At 40.7% G+C, this 24,877-nt stretch overlaps 1 protein-coding gene across 1 annotated transcript; it reads left to right on the top strand.

Moving 5' to 3' along the window:
• The first annotated feature begins 1,515 nt into the window (after positions 1–1,515).
• Positions 1,516–4,039, top strand: LOC140875919 (uncharacterized). The gene is made up of 2 exons (XM_073279752.1): positions 1,516–1,625; positions 1,799–4,039. The coding sequence occupies exon 2, from the start codon at positions 1,830–1,832 to the stop codon at positions 3,969–3,971; it is 2,142 nt and encodes a 713-aa protein (XP_073135853.1). The 5' UTR covers positions 1,516–1,625; positions 1,799–1,829; the 3' UTR covers positions 3,972–4,039.
• The last annotated feature ends 20,838 nt before the right edge of the window (positions 4,040–24,877 follow it).

Below are 24,877 nucleotides of genomic sequence, written 5' to 3'. Positions count from 1 at the left end.
CTAGTTCTAGTTGGGTTAGAACCACAAGATAGAGTGGAAGGTAGACCAGGTGGTTCTCCAGCTGGTGGTGGCCGAAGCTTGGCGGTCGAACGACCTGAAGTGGCTGGTCACGTTCTGCACGCGAGCAGGAACTAGGGGTAGATTTTTTTGGTTTGAGGTCAAATTTGTAGGGGTAGAACCGCCTAGATGTTTTCTTAGTAGGGGCGGTGGTTTCACGGCCATAGGTGGTCGGAGCAGGTGGCACGATCAGATTTTCTGAAGCCGCTCAAGGCTGCCGCGAGTTGGGCTTAGGGAGAGGTAGCTAGGGTCGTGTCTTGTGTTTAGGTGGGCCGGGCTTGAGTTTTCGGGTCCGGGTCGGGTCTAAAATGTCACGGGTCAAGTTAGTTGGGTTCGGGTCCGGGTTGTGTTAGTTGGGCTCGTTTATTTTATTTTTAAGTTAATTATTAGTTTAAGTGTTTAAATAGGCTTAAGTCTAAGTTAATTAAATAAATGGGCCACATGGGTTTATTATTTGGGCTTAAATAATTATTTAAGTAAGTCCATTAATTTTTATGGGCCTAGGGCCTATTGAAATTATTGAGCCAGTTTATGGTAAATTGGGCCTATTGGGCCAGATTAAGTTTTTAATGGGTTTGGGCTAATTAATGGGCCAGAAATGTACTATTGGATTTAAATAAATTATTTGGGCTAAATTTAAGTTAATGGGCTTAATGGACCCTAGTCTAAGGAGTCAGCAGCCTGAACCAATCCATGAAAATTAACCAAAAATATTACATCATAGCATCATCTTTCCGTGCATAAAAAAATTTACCCTTCGGAAGTTTACTAAATAAAATAAAAATGTTTTATTAGATCATTAATTAATTTGTTTGACATATTATGAAAGCAATTGACCATATATTTATTTATTAAAGTTTGAAATAACATTATTGTCCACATTTGGAAATTGTGAAACATGCGTGCATATTCTTTACGTGACGGTGAGTTCAAAACAATTAACGTTGTTGAACTCTCTTTTCCTCATTTTCATTCTGCACATTAAAGCCAATTATTCTTATCTTACTTTTTTAAAGTAGTGAAGTTCTGGTACCGTAGTTTGCTTCAGTTCTTCAAACATGTAGCTCTAGATTATAAGAACACCAATCCAGCAGTGTGTGTGAATGCATGAGAACGGATTCAGTAGTTTTCTCACGACATGTAACGAAACGAGGCAAATCGCCGCCCAGATCTATATATGCATGCTAGTAGTTATTCTAGTGCCCGCGCGAATTATTTCGAAAGCAATTCATCGAATAAATTAGCTTTGGTCTATTTGACGCTACATGCATCACAATATTGGAGTAACAAACATAATCAGTGAGACAGTGACCTATGCAACTTTTCTTTGATTTATTCCTGGAGTGTAAGTGTACGTAACTATTCATATCATGGGACAAAGAAGGCTATATATTACAGCTTCTTTTTTTCTTTTTTTTCTTTTTGGGAATGTCCTTGTAAGATCCCCCAATGTTCTTGGAATTGCTTCAAGTCCAAGTGTTAGATTCACGTGTAACGCATGCATCCATCATGCTTTAAATATCATTAATTCTCTCGTATAGTCTCCAAATCTCAGTCTTCACTGTCTGGTATGTTTACTGTTCCAATTTCATTTGTCTCGTAAACATTCTTCACTGAGTATATTATATATGTTTTTTATCTTGCTTTGTCATGTTATGTTCTCGTCTGGTATGTATTATGTATACTTGTTGCTAACATTCTGTGCGTGTTTGATAAATAAACCGATGTTTAATTTCTGCAGGTTCGGGGAAGGCGAAAACAGAGAACTGCGTATGGACTTTCCGATACCCAAGGCCTTAAAGAAGCTGTGGGAGCTATGGGAACTTCGGTCCTTCCTCATCTTAAGCCTCACTCTGCAAACTATTCTAATTTTGATCTCCCCTTTGCGGAAGCGAACCAAGAGGGATTCGATATTCTTTACTCTGTGGTCTGCGTACTTGTTGGCTGATTGGGCTGCTAATTTTGCAGTTGGAATAATCTCCAACAACCAGGGCGATAAAAAAGACTGTGGCAACAAAAAGGTGGACTATGATGCCGATCTTATGGCATTTTGGGCGCCGTTCCTGCTGGTGCATCTCGGCGGCCCTGATACAATATCCGCATTTTCTTTGGAGGATAATGAGCTCTGGCACAGGCATTTAGCAGGGCTCATATTCCAATCCAGCGCCGTCGTGTATGTATTCTTTCAGTCTCTGCCCGACAATCGGTTATGGCTTCCGACGACATTCATTTTCATTGATGGCCTCATTAAGTATGCAGAAAGGACGATGTCACTCTATTTTGCCAGCTTCAATAACTTCAAGGACTCCATGCTCAAGGCCCCTGATCCTGGCCCCAACTATGCCCAGCTCATGGATGAGTACCGTTCGATGAAAGAAGCAAATCTACCGACGAGTATTGCAATGGTTCCCGAGCCTGCAAGAGGAACCAAATCTGTGGACAGGGTGAAAAAGGGGAAGTTGAAAGATACAGAAGTGGTGCTTCATGCATATCGCTTCTTCGAGACTTTCAAGGGCCTGATCGTCGACCTCATTTTCAGCTCCCGTGAGCGTAATCAGAGCAGGGATTTTTTCCTCGAGAGGGACGACGAAGATGCTTTTAAAGTGATAGAGGTGGAACTTAGTTTCATATACGAGGCCCTCTTCAGCAAGGTGGTGGTTGTGTACACTTCGTATGGATACTTGTTCCGATTCATTTCCTTTGGTTTAGTTGTTACTTCACTCGGCCTCTTCTATTGTGTGGACAAAACCAACTTGAGAGATGCTGAGGATGTCGCTCTGAGTTATACATTGCTCATCGGAGCCATTGTTTTAGATGTCATAGCTTTCATCAAGCTCATTACCTCGGATTGGCTTACTGCTGCATTAAAAAGGCTCCCAGATGTAGACCTGGACGACCAAGTAGACTACGAAGATAGCTCTAAATTAGGCAGCATTTGGCAAAGTACTGTTGGGCATTTTTTGCATTCTTTGCGACGCCATTGGTCCGAGTCTGTGTCATGTTTCAACTTGATATTTTATTGTCTGAATCCTCGTGCACGCTATAAGGAGAAGATTATCAACTTCTTCATGTTAACGGCCTTGCTAGACCGCCGCAAATATCTGAGACAGGAACGATTTACCAAAGATCTAAGAAAACACATATTCGATGAGCTGCAGAGGAAAGCTCAGATGGCTGATGATTTATACACTGCCAAGGAGATAAGTGCAGCAAAAGGTGATTGGATCCTGCGAGTGGAGAGCTGCCCCAATTTCCTTCCTTATATTGTTGATGTGGATTATGACCAGAGCCTTCTGGTATGGCATATTGCCACTGAACTCTGCTACAACGATGATGATGATGCTGATGCTAAATTAACCCCTGATGAAGTTCAGCACAAAGAGTTTTCCAAGTTGCTTTCTGACTACATGTTATATCTCCTGGTTATGCAACCTCAAATGATGTCTAAAGTCGCAGGCATCGGGCAAATCAGATTCCGAGACACATGTGCAGAGGCCAAAAACTTCTTCTCCGGTGACCATGCGAACAAGAGAAACAAAGAAAACAAAAAGAGAGATCAAAAAAGCGCCTGCGCTGCAATGCTTGAAGTTAACACAGAAGTTAAGCCTGTTGCAATAAAGGGAGATAGGAGCAAGTCTGTGTTTTTCGATGGATGCATTCTGGCCAAAGAACTCAAAGAATGGGATACGAGTGGGGAACATGACAAAAGTAAATGGTTGATAATGAGCAAAGTTTGGGTTGAGATGATGTCTTATGCTGCTATAAATTGCAGGGCGAACACACACGCGCAGCAACTGAGCAAAGGCGGAGAGCTTATCACCATGGTTTGGTTTTTGATGATTCATTTCGGTTTGGGAGATCAGTTTCAAATCAATGAGGGCCATGGTAGGGCTAAGCTTATTGTGGGCAAGTAGTCGCACCCCATCTAAGTTTATCCAACTATATTAGGCAAATATCCATCTTTAAATGTATCTTTAGGACAGTGGAATGCATGCATAAATTCCTTCTCCCATGGGGAATAGGAGTATGGTTTTCTTTGTGTGTTTTTTTAGCTTTTACTATATGAGGATTTGAGTTGTCATCCTCAAGTTTGTTTTATCTAATAAAATATTTGAAATAAATATTCCCTCCGTTCCAATTATATAGTCCACATTTCATTTTTTTTGTCCCAAATATATAATCGTTTATCATATTTAGTAATATTTTTGTACACTATTTTACTAATATATCCCTATTAACTACACCTTGAAAATTGTGCAATATTTTTTAAATACATTAAATAGAGATAAAATAATAAGTTTGTATAAAAAAAAATTTCCAAATGATTTTTCTTAGTCTGTGTGAAAAAAAAGTATGACTATATAATCAAAACGGAGAGAGTATATTCATGATCATAGCTGTAGTGACCCTGCATGGTATCACCTACTAACTGGCAACTAATAGCATGCATTAAACTTAATACAGCAAAATAACTTAACAGAGTAAAACGTGCGGAAACATAACCATAAATTACATATCAGCTTAGTATAAAAGTGTCAAGCTTATTCATCAGTACTGATACAACCATATCGAAATACTTAAAAGTAAACATTATACAGCTATATCGAATCCTACTGTATAATTAACTCCTCAAGGCCTGCTCCCTAATCCTGTCTTGAACCACCAGCTCCGTCCATCCTGCGACCTGCCCCATGGAATAGGGTGTCCAAGATAACAACTAGGACGTGAGCGCTAACGCCCAGTACATAAACATGAGTATACGTATAAATATGATGCATGCAACATGATGACTGGTAAAGGGTCATCTGAAAAGTCATGCTCAGTACCGGCGCCACATGAGTGCTTCCACCGCATGGATCAACCTTTGGGTCCAACAACACTCGTCAAGTACACCAGAGTAGTCAGACATAAATGTCCCCGCCGTCGCGGTACTTACAGTGACAGAGTATCGAGTATAGAGCTGAGCAGCTCTATAATCAGGTATATCAAGGTATAGGCTCAACGTGTATATGCACATGACATATGAATATAGAAAGCGGTATATCATGCCATATAATAATGCCAAATAAATGCAACATATAAACATGTATACTTGCTGGCAATCTCAGTCAATGTGTACGTACCTCTAGGCTAGTTCAAGTATAGTAGGATCCTAGGTTCCACGCCTATATTCAAAAGTTCACCGTATCACTACATAAATTCTATAAGCCTTAACTAAGCTAATAATTACTCCCAAAACTTAAATAGATTCCTGGACCATACCTTCGTCCATAGATAGCCCTTTGGAGTCGCTAGTCCCGGATGACTATAACCACAGCTTGGTTATTCCAGAACTCTTATTATAACCGATAGGGCCCTCAAGTGTATATCTCACACTATATAACTGAAGAAGGAACCTCGGGAATTCGTATTTCAAAATGAAATCTAATGAGCCCTATTTATAGGAAAAGTTTCGGACGAGTTCGGGCCCTCCGAACCTGAGTTCGGATCGTCCGATCCAACTCACTGTCTACATGCGAGACACGTCGAGTTCGGATCGTCCGATCTCTACTTCGGGTCGTCCGAAGTGCTCTAAGTCCGACACTTGTCAAAATTCATTGCTGAGTAATCCTGCCTACTTGGTACAAACAAGTTCGGGCCGTCCGAAGTCCTCTCCGGATCGTCCGAACTGGCTCAGACAATGAAATTTCATTTCTTGCTTCTGAAGTCCGATTAAATCCCAGAATTGGTTAATTACTAACCCTTAATCATGTTTAACATATTATTATCTTAAAATGAGTTCTGGGTTACTACATTCTCCCAACCTTTAGATATTTCGTCCGCAAAATAACATCTAAAGACAAATCAAGATAACAACATGAAATATCAAACCACATTTTATTACAATAACTGTAATTACAACTACATGGTAATCAAAAATACAAAGCAAACAACTCAGGATATTCTGCTTGCATACGACTCTCAGTTTCCCAAGTTGCTTCTTCAACGCCTCGGCGCTGCCACTGTACCATCACAAGTGGTATAGTCTTGTTCCGAAGAATTTTCTCCTTTCTGTCTAAGATACGGATTGGTCATTCAACAAAAGATGGATCTGGCTCTAGCTGAATATAAGTAGGCTGAATCACATGAGATTCATTAGCTATATACTGTCGAAGTAACGACACATGAAAAACATTATGTATACTGGAAAGATTTGGCGATAAAGCCAAACGATATGCAACATCTCCGATCTTCTCCAGTATCTGGAAAGGTCCAATAAAACGAGGAGACAACTTGCCTTTCACGCCGAATCTCATCACCTTCCTGAAAGGTGATACTCGTAGAAACACATATTCACCATGCTCAAACTGAAGTGGCCTGCGACGAATATTAGCATAACTGGCTTGTCTATCTTGAGCAACTTTGATCCTATGCTTGATCAAATCTACCTTGTCTACAATCTGCTGCACCAATTCAGGACCCTCGACTTGTCGTTCCCCGAATTCATCCCAGAATAACGGAGTACGACACCGTCAACCGTACAATGCCTCGAAAGGTGCCATATCAATACTACGATGATAACTGTTATTGTAGGCAAATTCGATCAAAGGTAACTGATCCTGCCAAGATAAGCCAAAGTCCATGACAGAAGAACGTAGCATATCCTCCAATGTACGAATCGTCCGCTCGGACTGTCCGTCAGTCTTCGGATGATATGCAGTGCTCAAACTCAGAGTGGTACCCAACGCTTCCTGAAAACTACCCCAAAAACGTGAGGTAAATAGCGGGTCTCTATCACTGACTATGATCACTGGAATCCCATGCAATCGCACTATCTCCTGGATGTATAAACGTGTCATGAGATCATAAGAATACTCCCGGTTATAAGGAATAAAGTGTGCTGATTTCGTCAAACGGTCAACAACGACCCAGATAGCATCACACTGACGTGAAGTCATAGGTAAGTGGGTAACAAAATCCATAGTTACGTGCTCCCACTTTCATTCAGGAATCTCAAGATTCTGCAATAATCCACCTGGTCGTCGGTGTTCAGCCTTGACCTGTTGACAAACCAAACATCTTGAAACAAATTGATACACACTCCGCTTCATCCCGTTCCACTAGAATCTAGTTCGCAAGTCTTTATACATTTTCATGCTTCCAGGTTGAACTGATAATCGACTCCTGTGAGCTTGAGATAGAATATCGTTCCTGAGCTCCGCAACTTAGGTACAACCACTCGATTAGATAAGCACAATAAACCATATGCCTGAAAATGAAATCCAGATGTATTAACTCCATTGGCTAAACTTGCCAAACGCTGAGTCTTAACATCAGATATCTGAGCATCTCTGATCCGAGAATACAATGCTGGCTCAGACAAAATAGTATACAATCGAATCCCATTTCTCCCTTTCTTGTGCTTGAGCGTAAAACTCAATGAACAGCACTCTTGAATCATATGAGATACTTCACTAGTCTGAAGTGCAAAAAGTCTCACCTGCCGACTCAGGGCATCAGCAGTAAGATTAACAGAACCTGGATGATATTTGATTTCACAATCATAATCCTTCATAAGATCCATCCAGCGTCTCTGTCGCATATTCAACTCCGCCTGAGTGAATAAATACTTCAAACTCTTGTGATCCGTGAATATCTCAAATTTCTCGCCATAAAGATAATGCCTCTAGATCTTGAGTGCAAATACAATGGCGGCTAACTCGAGATCATGTACTGGATAATTACTCTCATGAGTCTTCAACTGTCGAGAAGCATAGGAAATAACATGTCCATGCTGTGTCAGAACACATCCTAACCCCTGACCAGAGGCATCAGTATAGAAAACATAACCTCCTGATCCAGAAGGTAGAGCTAGCACAGGTGCAGTAGTAAGACGTCCACGCAGGTCGTGAAATGACTCCTCACAATCCGAGGACCATATGAAGGCAACATCTTTCCGTGTAAGCTGTGTCAAAGGTATGGCCAACTGTGCAAAATTCTTGATGAACCGACGGTAATATCCAGCTAGACCCAAGAAACTACGAATCTCAGCAACTGTCGTCGAACGAGACCAGTTCAGCACTGCCTCTATCTTACTAGGATCAACAGATATCCCTTCATTAGAAATCACATGACCAAGAAACACTACCCGATCAAGACAAAATTCACACTTGATAAATTTCGCATACAGCTGCTTATCTCGTAACGTCTGTAAAACAATCCTCAAATGCTATGCATGATCATCCTTGTCATGAGAATAGACAAGAATATCATCAATGAAGACGATGACAAATCTATCCAGATATTCTCGAAATACCTGATTCATTAGATTCATAAAGACTGTTGGTGCATTCGTCAAACCAAATGGCATAACCAGAAATTCATAATGGCCGTATCTGGTCCTAAAAGCAGTCGTAGAAATATCTGAGTCTCGTACCCGCATCTGGTGGCATCCAGATCTTAGATCTATCTTGGAGTAAACAGAAGTACCCTGTAGTTGATCGAATAGATCATCAATCCGCGGCAAAGGAAACTTATTCTTGATGGTGACACGATTCAACTGCCTGTAATCAATACACAATCGCATCGATCCATCTTTCTTCTTGACGAACAAAACAGGTGCTTCCCACGGAGAAACACTCGGACGAATATATCCCTTATCAAGAAGATCCTGTAACTGCTGTTTCAATTTCCTCACCTCTGATGGTGCTAGATGATAAGGCGCTCGGAATATAGGCGTATTTCCTGGTACTAAATCAATACCAAATTAAACCTCTCGCACCGGAGGAAAACCAGGAATCTCATCAGGGAATACATCAGGAAACTCACTGACTACCGGTAACTGATCAATACCCGTACTACTCATGGACATATCAACTGCATAGATAAGGTAGCCCTCCCCACCTGACTCCAAGACATGACATGCCTTCAGAGCTGAAACAAGTGGCATCGGAGGTCGCGCACCCTCACCATAAAAATACCAGCTATCACCCTTAGCAGGATGAAACTGTACCAGACACTGATAACAATCCACAGTAGCATGATACAAAGTCAGTATATCTATTCCCAAAATACAATCAAAATCTGCTATCGCTAATATCATCAGATTAGCTGACAATACATTACCCTCAAACTCTAGAAGACAACCCATCACTAGACGCTTAGTTACTATCTCCTGCTTCAGCGGAGTAGATACAACTAAATCCATATCTAATGATACATAAGGTAATCTATGTCTCTTAACAAAACGACTAGAAATAAAGGAATGCGATGCTCCAGTATCAATTAAGACAAGTGCAGGAATACCACATAACAAAAAGGTACCTGACAACATGCGATCGCTTCCCTCAGTAGCCTGTTCTTGAGATAGAGCAAATACCTACCCTTGAGTCTGGGGACGGTAACCAGAATAACTCTGTGGTGCTGGCTGTTATCGTGGAAAAGTAGAAGACTGAGATCCAACCTGTGATCCCGATCCACAAGCAGAACCCGTGCGCTGAGGACAATCTCTCCGCAGATGTCCCTGCTGACCGCAAATAAAACAAGCACCAGTAGCTCTCCGACATGAAGCTGCAGGATGCTTCCCTCCACAGTGACTACAAAACTCCTCCTTCTTCTTCTTCTTCCCAAAACGGAACATACCTGAAAGAGTGGGTGCCCAGTGAGCCAACTTGTGGCTATGGGCTTTGATGACTCTTTGTACAAACGATCTTTTGTTTAATATAATTTACACTTTTATTAATGGCAATGACTTTATCTTTCCTCATATTGTTATATTGTGATATACTATTGTTGTTTTGATAAAGACCTTGAATATACTATAGTGTATGTAAGATGTGGTAGAACATGGGGATGTCTATCATGAAATACATCTTATAGTCACTGTATATTCTAAACTGTTCCTAGTCGATTGAGCCGTCCGAGAATAAGGATAAGGATCGCTCGAGTTTGAGACTAGCATTTGCGATGCGGAGTACCACGTTTCATTGGTAGGGAACATGGAGATGTTCGAAGCATGCAAATGGATATTCATAGGATGAATAATCGAACTACCCTATCCGGACTTTCCAAGTGGTTATCACTTATCGAGTGGATAAAGTCCGCGGTTTTGGTTGTACACCATTAGTCCTTACTACTTGAAACATCATGGAGACTCTATATGCTAGTACTGTGCTTTGACTCGTTTACCGACTCTATGGGGGTCATCAGGTGTCGGGATTGGGTACAGTTACAACACATATAGGAGTCGATGCATTGTTGTCAAGGATTCACCACATACTTGCGAGTGTGGATATCCTATGCGATCTGAGGAGATATTAGTGTGACGAATCTCTGGCCAGAGTACTTGATGTGATTTAAGAAATGGTTTCTTAGTAGCACATGCGATGTCACTAATTTGATCTTCAAGATGTATTGCATAGTTATCGAATCTTGAGCGACTCTCGATATACCAATGGTTGTTGATTCGATCGGGATATATGGATGAAGGGACCGTACTGTACGCTAACCAAAATCTACTGGTTCTTGTAGGCACTATCAGTGATACCTAGGGAATCATGAGGCGATGTTGCTAGGAGCTTTACCATGATTCGTTGGGCAAGTCGGAAATCGTTGTTCCGAGTCACAAGGAGTTGTGAGCCCACGGCTTGCTGTATCCCTGAACCATTGAGGGTCACACAGTGTAATGGAGTTTTTAATCCCCGTTGAGATAGTTAAATTTAAAGAGTTAAATTTAATGAATAAAGAAGTTGGACTTCTTAAATAAGAGTAAGGGAGTAGGATTTCCTAAAATGACATAGGGATGTACATTTTTGGAAATCACTGAATTCGGATTCAGGAAAATTTATCTTGACTTTAAAATGTGCAGAAATGGTTTTTGTGCACATTGGTAAAATCGGTTTATCAATCGGAGTCACGATGAATTTTATATTAATTTCTGAACATGCGGGCTTTGCTTGTCGGGCCTCAACTTATGACTAATGGGCCCTAAGGTGTTAGTGGCCTGCATTATAAATAAGTTATTACAGTACAGAAATTAAACACAACAGGTCATAATTTGAGACAGTTTTTTCGAAAACCCTAGCCTCCTCTCTCTCAAATTCGGCCGCCCCCTCCCTTCTCTGCGTGAGAAATTCCGGTCTGTGATTTTGAATTGCAGTCTGGAATAGCGAATCAAATTCGTTTATTCTCTTCGTAGAAAACTTCTGATAGATTTTCTAGTGCAATCTATCAGAGGGATTAAACCTCTATTCGTGGACCTGATTGAAGGAAAGCTTGTTCATCAGTTCCAGGGAGATACAAGAAGCGCAGAGAAATCTGTGTGGTGTCCAATAATCTCGCTTCGAGATTGAAGGTAAAATTTAATAATTGTTATTTAATTTTACACACACTAATAATTTAATCGTTAAACGGTTGATACCCACACTATGGAATTGTTCCATAATAAAATTTTTAAACTTCCGCTGCACCGGGTATCAATCGTGATTGATCTGAGAGCCGCGTTTTCCAACAATACCTCGTGAGCCACGAGATCCAGATGAAGTAGTAGGAGTAGAAGAAGACGTAGATCCAGATTGCACAACAGATTGAGTTCTAGGCTCAAATGATCCACTAAGCTGTGCTGGCATCAACAACTGTGCACGCCTGTTGCTGGTCTCCACAAGACGGCAACGGTTCACCAAAGTCTCATAAGATACTGGGTCATCACAGACAACAACCTGTGAGTAGATATCTTGGTTCAGGCCATGTAGAAATAGATCATAATTCGATGCATCACTCTCATTAATATGAGGACTGAAAGATATCAGATCAAGAAATCGTTGCTGATATTGATCAATAGTCATTGATCCTTGCCTCAGAGTAAGCAACTCCATCGATCGTGCTTGGAAAAAAGCTGGAGGAAAATACAGTTTCTGGAACTGCTGACAGAATCTCCCCAAGTCACCTGTCCTCTCTCAGTACGTGCCTGAGCAGCTTTGGCATCCCACCAAAAACGTGCTCGATCCTCTAGAACAAATTCTAAAACTTCCAATTTCTGATCCTCAGTACAATCGAAAGCACGAAAAGTACTCTCGAGTTTAGACATCCAACTTCTTGCTTGTTCAGGATTGTCGCCTCCCACCAACGGTTTCGGTCCTACTTGCATGAATTTATTGATAGAGTAGCGACGTCTACCCTCATGATGACGATGTTGATCATCATGATGGCGGTGATGACGATGATGATGACCACCTCCCTGGCCAACACTACCGTGACTCTCATCAGCCATATCCTAAAAAGAATTGCACATTAAAATCCAAAATGCGCAAGAATTACTCAAAATTAATTCTAAATCCCAAGTACTAATCCCAAAATCTAAGCATGCTCTGATACCAAAAATGTAGTGACCCTACATGGTATCACCTACTAACTGGAAACTAATAGCATGCATTAAACTTAATACAGCAAAATAACTTAACAGAGTAAAACGTGCGGAAACATAACCATAAATTACATATCAGCTTAGTATAAAAGTGTCAAGCTTATTCATCAGTAGTGATACAATCATATCGAAATACTTAAAAGTAAACATTATACAGCTATATCGAATCCTGCTGTATAATTAACTCCTCAAGGCCTGCTCCCTAATCCTGCCTTGAACCACCAGATCCGTCCATCCTGCGACCTGCCCTATGGAATAGGGTGACCAAGATAACAACTAGGACGTGAGCGCTAACGCCCAGTACATACACATGAGTATACGTATAAATATGATGCATGCAACATGATGACTGGTAAAGGGTCATCTGAAAAGTCATGCTCAGTACCGGCGCCACATGAGTGCTGCCACCGCACGAATCAACCTCTGGGTGCAACCACACTCGTCAAGTACACCAGAGTAGTTAGACATAAATTTCCCCGTCGTCGCGGTACTCTCAGTGACAGACCATCGAGTATAGAGCTGAGCGGCTCTATAATCAGGTATATCAAGGTATAGGCTCAACGTGTATATGCACATGACATATGAATATAGAAAGCGGTATATCATGCCATATAATAATGCCAAATAAATGAAACATATAAACATATATACTCGCTGGAAATCTCAGTCAATGTGTACGTACCTCTAGGCTAGTTCAAGTATAGTAGGATCCTAGGTTCCACGCCTATATTCAAAAGTTCACCGTATCACTACATAAATTCTATAAGTCTTAACTAAGCTAATAAGTACTCTCAAAACTTAAATAGATTCCCGGACCATACCTTCGTCCGTAGATAGCCCTTTGGAGTCGCTAGTCCCGGATGACTATAACCACAGCTTGGTTATTTCAGAACTCTTATTATAACCGATAGGGCCCTCAAGTGTATATCTCACACTATATAACTGAAGAAGGAACCTCGGGAATTCGTATTTCAAAATGAAATCTAATGAGCCCTATTTATAGGAAAAGTTTCGGTCGAGTTCGGGCCCTCCGAACCTGAGTTCGGATCGTCCGATCCAACTCACTGTTTGCATGCGAGACACGTCGAGTTCGGATCATCCGATCTCTACTTCGGGTCGTTCGAAGTGCACTAAGTCCGACACTTGTCAAAATTCATTGCTGAGTAATCCTGCCTACTTGGTACAAACAAGTTCGGGCCGTCCGAACCTGAATTCGGATCATCCGAACCAGCCTTAACTCCGAAGTCAACAAGCTCACCTTCGGAGCCCCCGGTGGTCAAGTTCGGGCCGTCCGAAGTCCTCTTCGGATCGTCCGAACTGGCTCAGACAATGAAATTTCATTTCTTGCTTCTGAAGTCCGATTAAATCCCGGAATTGGTTAATTACTAACCCTTAATCATGTTTAACATATTATTATCTTAAAATGAGTTCTGGGTTACTATAATAGCACTATTGATACGCGGTCTCGGACCACCAAACTTAAATTTCTCCTTTCGAGGAAAGATAAAACAATAAAAAAAGAGGGATTTTTTTGGGTTTTTTCTCCTACTAATGATAAACAACTAAAATACTAAACTAGAAATAAATAAACGAGTAAAATAATTAACGAAGTGTAAAATTTCAATATTATCAAACTCTATTCAAGGGTTTCAATATTCAATTGTGTAACACCCCTAAAATACTAGGTGATTAGTTGAAATTTAAATTAAATTTTACTATTATTATTATCCCCAAAGTATTTTTTTAAAAAAAGACAATAAATAACTTATTTAAATGAAATGAATTTTTCCAACATATGATGAGTACTAAAAGCCTTGAAGTACATGAAACATGCTTCTACATAATGCAAAAACACGATAAAATACAAATTTAGTGAATAAATAAATTAATTAATATATATATATATGTAATTTTTATTATTTTATTATATTTTAAAAAAAACTTGACACTTGTTCATTTAACTTGAACAAATGTCAAGACACTTGCATTTAAAAGAACTAATCAAGAGTCATGACTTGATGACTCACTCTCATTTTATTATACTTTATTCAAGTTTGACATTTGTCTAGTTTGACTAGAACCAAATGTGAAGCTCGAGCTCTTCTTACTAAAATTATCATATAAATAGACCTCATTCCAAGCCATTTCATCAGATCATTTGATCAAAATTTTGTGAGGCTAGAGAGAGGAAATTTTGGGAGAAGAATAGAGAAAAAGTGGAGTGCAAATTAATGAGAGGAAAGTAGGGAAAATTTCAAGGAAAAATATCAAACTTTGTCCAAAAATTCCAAAATTTTCACACAACACTCCTTCCTTACCCCAAAAGTTGAGGTGTTGTAGAGGTGTAACAAGATCTTGATCCAAATTCTCCCAGAAAATTCATTATCATGAAGAAAATTTTCTGGAAAAAATTCCAGAAACTTGTTTTCAGGTAGCTACTTCTAGTTGGCTTTTCTCCTTCTTTTTGAATGAATTTTTCTTCGGTTTGAACACAAAAGTTGTTCAAAAATTTTTTCTAGTTTCAAAATATGTCAGCCGATCAACCAAATTGTCACCGGAAGTACTGTTTTTATTCGGCCAAAACAAGCTCAATTAACTTCTTTATTTTTTAAAATATGGGCACAATCGGTCGATAATTTCAAAAATTGTTCAAGATGAAAGTTGTAGATTGGCACGAGACAAAGCCGCTGTAAAATTCTCGGTCGCACGTGGTGGTCGGAGCTCAGCCACGCACCAGCGATTATGGCATGTGTACTTCACGCGCCATCGTGTTTCTCTTTTTTCGAGATGTCCGATTATTTCTGCACTATTTTTAGACATTTCTGGAAATTTTGGTGATTTTTGGACTTGTATTTTAATTGTTATGAATTTTTAAAGCTTTAATCAAGACTTTCCGGTACAAGTTGTCCAAAAAGAGTTTAAAAGGTTTGGACACTCACTACCGGTCCTAACCAGTATAAGTTTACTCAAATTATATTTATAGGAATTTACTATTGGCTTGGGCTCATTGACTGGTTCAGATAGTAAGTATTGAGATGAGGTTTCTCCGGTGAGGTTTTCACTATCAGTTTCTTCAATTATGGAAATTTTGGCACTTGTCGTGGAATTTTACAGTAAACTTCATAAACTACTCATTTATTCATATTTATTGCATATTGTGCATGTCAGAATTTGTTGATCATATTGATATGCATATTTGATATCTGGACTGTTATTGGTTTTTGACTGGCTACCGATCGGCTACTGAATGATTGAATTATTGAATGAATGAATGAATGAATGAAAGATTGAAAAAATTGAGCCAGAACAACAGTCTATGTACCGGATTGCTAGTCCAATGAACAACGTGACTCATGTTTGAAAATGTGAGTTCTCCTTGGCTCGTAAATGATCGAATGTACGGATTCCATTTGAGTACGTGGGGAAAAGTGCTACACCAAATGTTGGTGGGAGCCACCTCTTTTGTGAGACCCCGTTTCTAATCTTCTAATCTCGAAAAATTAAACAAAATCGAACACAAAGAGCCGCGGAAAAATGAATAAATTTAATTTTTTTTTTAAAAGAGCCTCGCGCCCGCGTGAGGAGAGTGCTCGCGCGCGTGCGGGCCAAAATTCCCGAGCCCTCCCAGGCTGCTCGCCCGCGCGCAGGTCAAACGGGCAGAGAGAGAGCAGAAGCCTGGAAACACTACCAAAATCAATCCACAACAACTCCAATCAATTCCAAGCTCAAACGCACATACATATCGATAATTAGAACATGAAACATAATCTAAGTTCTGCCCAAAATACAATACTAGGTCGAGTTCAAAAATAGAGTTCAAACGACTCAACAAAACTAATACAAGTTCAACAAACTCGACCCTACAACGCGGTGTCTCACTTCTATCCTCTCACCCCGAGCTAACCCAAATGACTTGGTCCAGCTCCTGATCCTTCTGTTGCCAAGTACACATACAGACAAAGACAACAGCCGGATAAACCGGTTAGAAATATAATTTCTAAGTAAAAGAGACAGGCATGAAATATCGGATAAACACCTCAGATTGAAATGCAATCATCAATAACAAATCAAAATGAGAATGAATGTATACATGACTTCAAAACTCGGGACTATCAAATCAGATAATCGAAATATCAATCGGTATTCGGTTGGGATCCCGGGGCCAAGTCTTCACAACAACTCACCGACACACCCATTCGGGGTGGATGTCGTTCAACTCAACCCCTAGACTTCAGAGCAACTATAAGAAGCATTCTGGCACTTGGAAAAACTCGAAATCCAAGACCACTTCAATATAGCTCCCTAAATCGTCTAATTTCAAAACGAATCGAGAAATCGGCTCAATATGGATGCAAGTGTAAATAAAATGATCAATCAAATTCACACAAGCAAATAAATATGCAGTATGTGATTTTTGGGGCTCGAGAATCAATCGAACTCGAGTATTCAACCCTATTCGAATCAATGACGTCTTTTACCTTTCAAGTCCGTTGAGTATTCAAATCTGAAAATAACAACGAACTCAAATAAATAATCAATCGAATCACAACAAATTGAAACAAATAAACTCAATCAATATACTGTCTTCGATTCTCAATTCGATCAACTCCCAAGTTCGATCCAAATCCGAAACTCCAATCCAAATCTGAAAATGAAGATTATACGGATTCGGTGTCAATCCAACAACTCAAACAAACCCGAAATTGAACCAAACAAACAACCGATAAACCAAAACTCGATTTCGACGGCATAACGGCTATAATCGGTCAAACCAAAAATCTCCAACAACAACAAATAATTCTATACCATCCATAACCTCTTCCAATCCATCAAAAGCAACCAAAATCAACCAAAATCCAAACCCCCCATTTCGAAATATGCCTCAAAAATCATATAAAATCCAAACTTCGTTCTTTTTCCGAACCGACTTCGAATACATAGTCTATGCTAGGTCACGACCAACATACTCCAAGATTATTAAATTCTAACAACCCGACAAAATCAAAGTTCGAGGATCGTAGCAAAACTTACGTCATAATGAAGCCCTCGTTGCGGTGATCGTGAAACTCAACTCGGAATCAAAATCTGACGATCGGATCATGCGAATCGGACGGAAGAAAAGCTTGGGGAATCGCCTCTCATGGATTCCAGATTCAGTACGTACGAAATGGAGAAGGAGGAGGAAGGAGTGAAGGTGATATGATGGTCAAGTTGCAAGTTAATAATAATATAATCCAAATTTTGCATTTCGGTCCCTGAAACTCCCAATTAATTCGATTCAATCCCGGCTCAATAAATCTCCAAAATAATTAATAATCAATTCCAATAATCACGAAAACTAATTTCAGGGCCTTACAATTCTCCCCCTCTAAGATTCGATTTCGTCCTCGAAATCTGACAGATCACAGACTGAAACAAGAAAGAACCATACTGAAAAAGAACTCACCTCAATCGAACAATTCTGGAAATCGTTGCCTCATCTCAGATTCGGTCTCCCAAGTCGCTTCTTCGACTCCGTGATGACTCCACTGAATCTTCACCAACGGAATCGACTTGTTCCTGAGGTGCTTCTCTTTTCTGTCTAGAATCTGAATCGGTCGCTCGAAGTAACTCAGAGTCTCATCATGTTCGGCCTCGTCTGGTTGAAGAACATGCGACGGATCCGGATGATATTTACGCAACATCGAAACGTGAAACACATCGTGGATGCCTGAAAGAGATAGAGGAAGAGTAATCCTATAGGCAAGATCGCCTATCTTCTCCAGAATTTCATACGGACCAATGAACCTTGGAGACAATTTTCCTCTTTTCCCGAATCTGACAGTGCCTCTGAACGGAGAAATCTTCAGAAACACACGGTCTACCTGACCAAAACACAGTGGTCTGCATCTAACATTCGCATACTTGGCCTGTCGATCTTGGGCTATCTTCATCCTGATTCGAATCAACTTCACTTGCTCGGCCATATCGCGAATCATATCTGGACCCAATTCAGGTGATTCTGAAATCTCATCCCAAAATAACGGAGATCTGCACTTCTTCCTGTACAAGGCTTCGAAAGGTGCCATTCCAATACTCGCCTGGAAGCTGTTATTGTACGAAAACTCCACTAGAGGTAAAGAATCCTGCCAACCTGAGCCAAAGTCAAACACTACTACTCGAAGCATATCCTCCAAAGGCTGGATCGTACGCTCGGACTGACCGTCGGTCTGCGGGTGATACGCTGGCTCAAGTGCAAACGAGTACCCAATGCCTCCTGTAGAGTGTGCCAGAAGTGAGAAGTGAATCTCGGATCTCTGTCTGATACTATCGACTTTGGCATACCGTGCAATTTTACAACCTCTCTGACATACAACTCGGCCATCTGATCGTGACGGTATGTCATACGGTATGGAATGAAACAAGCAGATTTCGTCAACCGGTCAATCACTACCCAAATCGCATCACAACCTCTAACTGAACGCGGTAGCTTCGTGACAAAGTCCATAGAGATATGATCCCACTTCCATTTCGGGACTGGCAAACTGTGCAATAATCCACCTGGTTTCTTCCTCTCGGCTTTCACTTGTTGACAATTCAGACAACGGGACACAAACCTCGTGACATCTCCTTTCAACTGTTTCCACCAGAACTGAGTCTTAAAATTTTTATACATATTTTGGCCTCCTGGATGAACACTGAACCGACTGCAATGCGCCTCTCAAAGAATACGCTGTCTGAACTCAGAAACATCGGGCACAACAATACGGTTATTCACAAATATCACATCATCCCTGACCTGAAACTCTGACTGATGACCTGATCTGACCCTCTCTATCGAACTCTGAATGCTCGGATCAGATCTCTGAGCCTCTCTAATCGACTGAAACAACTCTGGCTCTTCCTGAATTGCAAAAACTCTGATGGATCTTCTATCGGTCTCAAGCTCCAAACCAGAAGTACAACAGTATTCAATCATCTGAGAAACACCCCTCGTAGAAAGAGATAATGAACAAATCTTCCGACTAAGAGCGTCTGCAGCTGCATTCGACTTTCCAGGATAATACTTGATCTCACAGTCGAAGTCCTTAAGCAAATCCATCCATCTCCTCTGTCTCATGTTAAGCTCTGACTGGGAAAACAAGTATTTCAGGCTTTTATGATCAGAAAGTATCTCAAACGACTCACCATAAAGATAATGGCGCCAAGTCTTCAAAGAAAACACAATCGCAGCAAGCTCAAGATCATGGATCGGATAACAAGTCTCATGCGGCTTCAGCTGCCTCGAAGCATAAGCTATGAAGTGCTTCCTCTTCATAAGAATGCATCCAAGACCACGGTGAGAAGCATCACAGTAAATGGAAAAACCTCCCAAACCTGAGGGAATAGACAAGATCGGAGCGCTGGTCAATCTCTTCTTCAGTTCAATGAAACTGGTCTCGCACTCCTCGGACCAAACAAACGGTGCATTCTTCTGGGTCAACTGGGCAATCGGCTTTGCAATGGAAGAGAATCCCTTGATAAATCGGCGATAATACCCCGCCAAACCCATGAAGCTTCGGATTTCTGGCACTGATGTCGGTCTCGGCCAATTCATAACTGCCTCGATCTCACTGAAGAACCCTGTAGTTGGTCAAAAAGATCGTCAATCCTAGGTAGAGGATACTTGTTCTTGACCGTCACTTGATTCAACTGGCGATAGTCGATGCAGAGTCACATAGAACCGTCTTTCTTCCTCACAAAGAGCACTGGAGCACCCCAAGGCGATACACTAGGTCGGATGTATCCCTTGGCAATCAAATCTTCTAACTGCTCCTTCAACTCCTTCAATTCTAATGGAGCCATTCGATAAGGTGCTTTCAAGATGGGCTGAGTACCTGGTGAAAGCTCGAAGTTGAACTCGATCTCCCGAATCGGCGGCAAACCAGGAATCTCGTCCGGAAAAACATCAGGAAATTCGCTAACCACCGGTATCTCTGTCAACTCGGAACTAGACCTCTGAACATCTACTGCATAAATCAAGAATCCCTCTGCTCCTTTCTGAAGCAAATGAGACATGGACAATACAGAAATAAAAGGAATCTTGGATCGAGAACCCTTACCGAAAAACTTCCAATCATCTGCCATCTCCGGTCTGAAAAGAACCACTTTCTGAAAGCAATCTACTGTCGCCCTATACTTGGTCAGAGCATCAATCCCGACAATACAGTCAAAATCGGATAATCCAAGTACAATGCAGTCAATCTCAATCGAATTCCCCTCAAATTCTAATACACAGTTACGGACCAATCTCACCGACACAGTTTCCCCACCCAAAGGTGAAGTGATAGAAACGACATCAGATAATGGCTCAGCAAATAAATCATGCATCACGACAAATCTTTCAGAAATAAAACAGTGAGAAGCACCAGTATCAATCAAAACAAACGCAGGATAACCAAAGATTGAACAGTTACTTGCTATCACATCATTCGGAGCTGCATTGGCCTGATCCTCTGTCAGAGCAAACACCCTTGCCTGCTGTCGAGGAGGTTGGTTCTGATTCTAGTTACCTCCCTGACGAGACTGCTGATGGGGCTGAAAAGAATGGACTGCAGAAGCTGATCTCTCGGGCTGAGCTGGCGTTCTAGAAGAACTGTCGCTCTGAGCTCTATTGGATCCTCGCTGAGGACAGACTCTAGCAAAGTGACCCGGCTGCTGGCAGATAGTGGCGTCCTCCACACTTGCTACACGATGCTCCTGAAAACCCTGAATTCTGTCCGGAACTGAACTGTCTAGTGCCACCGGAGCTCGATGAACTGCTCCTAGACTTCTTGAACTGCTTTCCCTTTGGTCTATACTGATCTCACCTGTTTTTGCCACTATTGCCTCCCTCAACCCTCTGAGACTGATTCAACTGCTGAGAAGGTTGGTACTGATACTGGGACTGCTGAGGCTGAAATTGAACAGGCTGATTCTGAAAAGATCTCTACTACTGCTGCGGAGCTATCTGATTTCCTCGCTGCATCAACAATCCAGCTTTGGCCCCCTTTGCCTGATCCATTGCATCTGCAAAGTTGTTGGGTCTCCCGGTATTGACCAAGGTAAAGATCTCAGGATTCAAGCCATTGATGAAATGATCGGCTTTGACTTCCTCGTGATCTGCAATGTGAGGTGCAAACCTCAAGAGACTGTCAAACTTGCTCACTTATTCCTCGGTACTCAAATTACCTTGCTTCAAATTCGCAAATTCGGCACCCTTTTCCTTACGATACAAAACAGGAAAGAACCGCTTGTAGAATTCAGTCTTGAATAAATCCCAAGTAACAACGGTGCCTCGATTCTCATTTTCCCTCTTGGTTGTGGTCCACCAATTCTTGGCAACACCCTGAAGCTGGTGAATGACTAACCTGATTCTGCGATCATCGGTATAGTCAAGGGAATCAAAGAGCTAATCGATGTCCTGTAGCCAACTCTCACAGTAAACAGAGTTCTCGGTACCAGTCAAGGTAGGCGATCGGAAAGATCAAAATCTCTTCAACAGAGTCTCCATCGGGGTTGCGGTTGCATCAAACTGATCCACTCCAGTACTACCCTGATCATTCGAAGGAGTTATTACTGGCGGCGGATTCTCAGTAGAAGGAGGAGTCAAAGGTGATGGATTCCTTCTCACAGATCATCGAGGTGCCATCTGATATCAAAGATTAGGACACAATATCTCAAACTCAATCGCAATCTCAAAACCTCGGTGTCCAAACTCTGCTCTGAGTACTCATGAATCTCAATGATATCCAATGACAGATAATAGCACATTTACAGATATATATCACGTAATTAATGCTTTATAAATTAAATTACAAATCATGTAATTCAATTAATTCAAGAATCAATAAAGCATGCTCACACGTATTTAAAATAATCATTTAAATAAATCAATCACATGCGAGAATTCAATTCATGCAGACTCGATCTACCCCGCTCACTCTAGTTCAAATCCAAGAATCTTATCGCTCTGATACCACTTAATGTGAGACCTCATTTCTAATCTTTTAATCTCGAAAAATTAAACAAAATCGAACACGAAGAGCCGCGGAAACACGAATAAAAATTTTATTTTTATTTTTTTTAAAAGAGCCTCACTCCTGCACGAGGTCATCACCTCGCGCGCGCGCAGGCTACGCAGGCAGAGGGCTCGCGCCCGCGCGAGGGCCAAAATTCCCGAGCCATCCCGGGCTGCTCCCGCGTGCGTGAGGACAGGCCTCGCCCGCGCGCAGGCCAAACGGGCAGAGAGAGAGCAGAAGCCTGGAAACACTACCAAAATCAATCCACAACTCCAATCAAATCCAAGCTCAAACACACATACATATAGATAATTAGAACATGCAACATAATCTAAGTTCTGCCCAAAATACAATACTAGGTCGAGTTCAAAAATAGAGTTCAAACGACTCAACAAAATTAATACAAGTTCAACAAACTCGACCCTACAACGCGGTGTCTCACTTCTATCCTCTCACCCCGAGCTAACCCAAACGACTTGGTCCAGCTCCTGATCCTCCTGTTGCCAAGTACACATACAGACAAAGACAACAGCCGAATAAACCGGTTAGAAATATAATTTCTAAGTAAAAAAGACAGGCATGCAATATCGGATAAACACCTCAGATTGAAATGCAATAATCAATAACAAATCAAAATGAGAATGAATGTATACATGACTTCAAAACTGGGGACTATCAAATAAGATAATCAAAATATCAATCGGTATTCGGTTGGGATCCCGGGGCCAAGTCTTCACAACAACTCACCGACACACCAATTCGGGGTGGATGTCGTTCAACTCAACCCCCTAGACTTCAGAGCAACTATAAGAAGTATTCTGGCACTTGGAAAAACTCGAAATCCAAGACCACTTCAATATAGCTCCCTAAATCGTCTAATTTCAAAACGAATCGAGAAATCGGCTCAATATGGATGCAAGTATAAATAAAATGATCAATCAAATTCACACAAGCAAATAAATATGGAGTATGTGATTTTTGGGGCTCGAGAATCAATCGAACTCGAGTATTCATCCCTATTCGAATCAATGAATTCTTTTACCTTTCAAGTCCGTCGAGTATTCAAATCTGAAAATAACAACGAACTCAAATAAATAATCAATCGAATCACAACAAATTGAAACAAATAAAATCAATCAATATACCGTCTTCGATTCTCAATTCGATCAACTCCCAAGTTCGATCCAAATCCGAAACTCCAATCCAAATCTGAAAATGAAGATTTTACGGATTCGGTGTCAATCCAACAACTCAAACAAACCCCGAATTGAACCAAACAAACAACCGATAAACCAAAACTCGATTTCGATGGCATAACTGCTATAATCGGTCAAACCATAAATCTCCAACAACAACAAACAATTCTATACCATCCATAACCTATTAATCCACCAAAAGCAACCAAAATCAACCAAAATCCAAACCCCCTATTTCGAAATATGCCTCAAAAATCATATAAAATCCAAACTTCGTTCTTTTTCCGAACCGACTTTGAATACACAGTCTATGCTATCTCACGACCAACATACTCCAAGATTATTAAATTCTAATAACCCGACAAAATCAAATTTCGAGGATCGTAGCAAAACTTACGTCAGAATGAAGCCCTCGTTGCGGTGATCGTGAAACTCAACTCGGAATCAAAATCTGAAGGTCGGATCGTGCGAATCGGACGGAAGAAAAGATTGGGGAATCGCCTCTCATGGCTTCCAGATTTAGTACGTACGAAATGGAGAAGGGAGAAGGAAGGAGTGAAGGTGATGTGATGGTCAAGTTTCAAGGTAATAATAATATAATCCAACTTTTGCATTTCGGTCCCTGAAACTCCCAATTAATTCGATTCAATCCCGGCTCAATAAATCTCCAAAATAATTAATAATCAATTCCAATAATCACGAAAACTAATTTCAGGGCCTTACATCTTTAGCCTACGATATTCACTTCAGAATCCTGAACAGTCACTGAATTTCACTTGATAATATACTTCATACTGATTCATGACATATCATATTGAAACACTGAACTGATATTGTTTGTCTTGTTATAAATGTATAAGCCTGATTTATTCCCTCACTAAGTCCTTAAAGACTTAACCTCTATTTTTCTTTCTATTTATTGTAAATTCTAGATACAGGGTACAAGATCTCGAGTAAGAATGAAAATAATGGAAAGTGAAAGTCGGTTTAGCTGCTATGGTGACACAAATTCTTGTGATTGTATTAGTATTTGGTTATCGTTTGTGTAAATTTAAGGATTGATTACGCTTCTTGTGGGGCCTCGGGTTGCTAATCTTATTTTTGGAGCAATTAATATCTAAACATGATTAATGAAGAAAGGATCAGAGCTAACTAAATCAAGAAATTTTTATTTTTTTAAAAATGGGGTGCACTCGAGAGGCAAT

Source organism: Henckelia pumila, chromosome 1 (genome assembly GCF_033568475.1).
Source record: "Henckelia pumila isolate YLH828 chromosome 1, ASM3356847v2, whole genome shotgun sequence".
NCBI lineage: Eukaryota > Viridiplantae > Streptophyta > Magnoliopsida > Lamiales > Gesneriaceae > Henckelia > Henckelia pumila.
The sequence above is the reverse complement of the archived record's forward strand: the minus strand, read 5'-3'. Positions and strand labels throughout refer to the sequence as shown.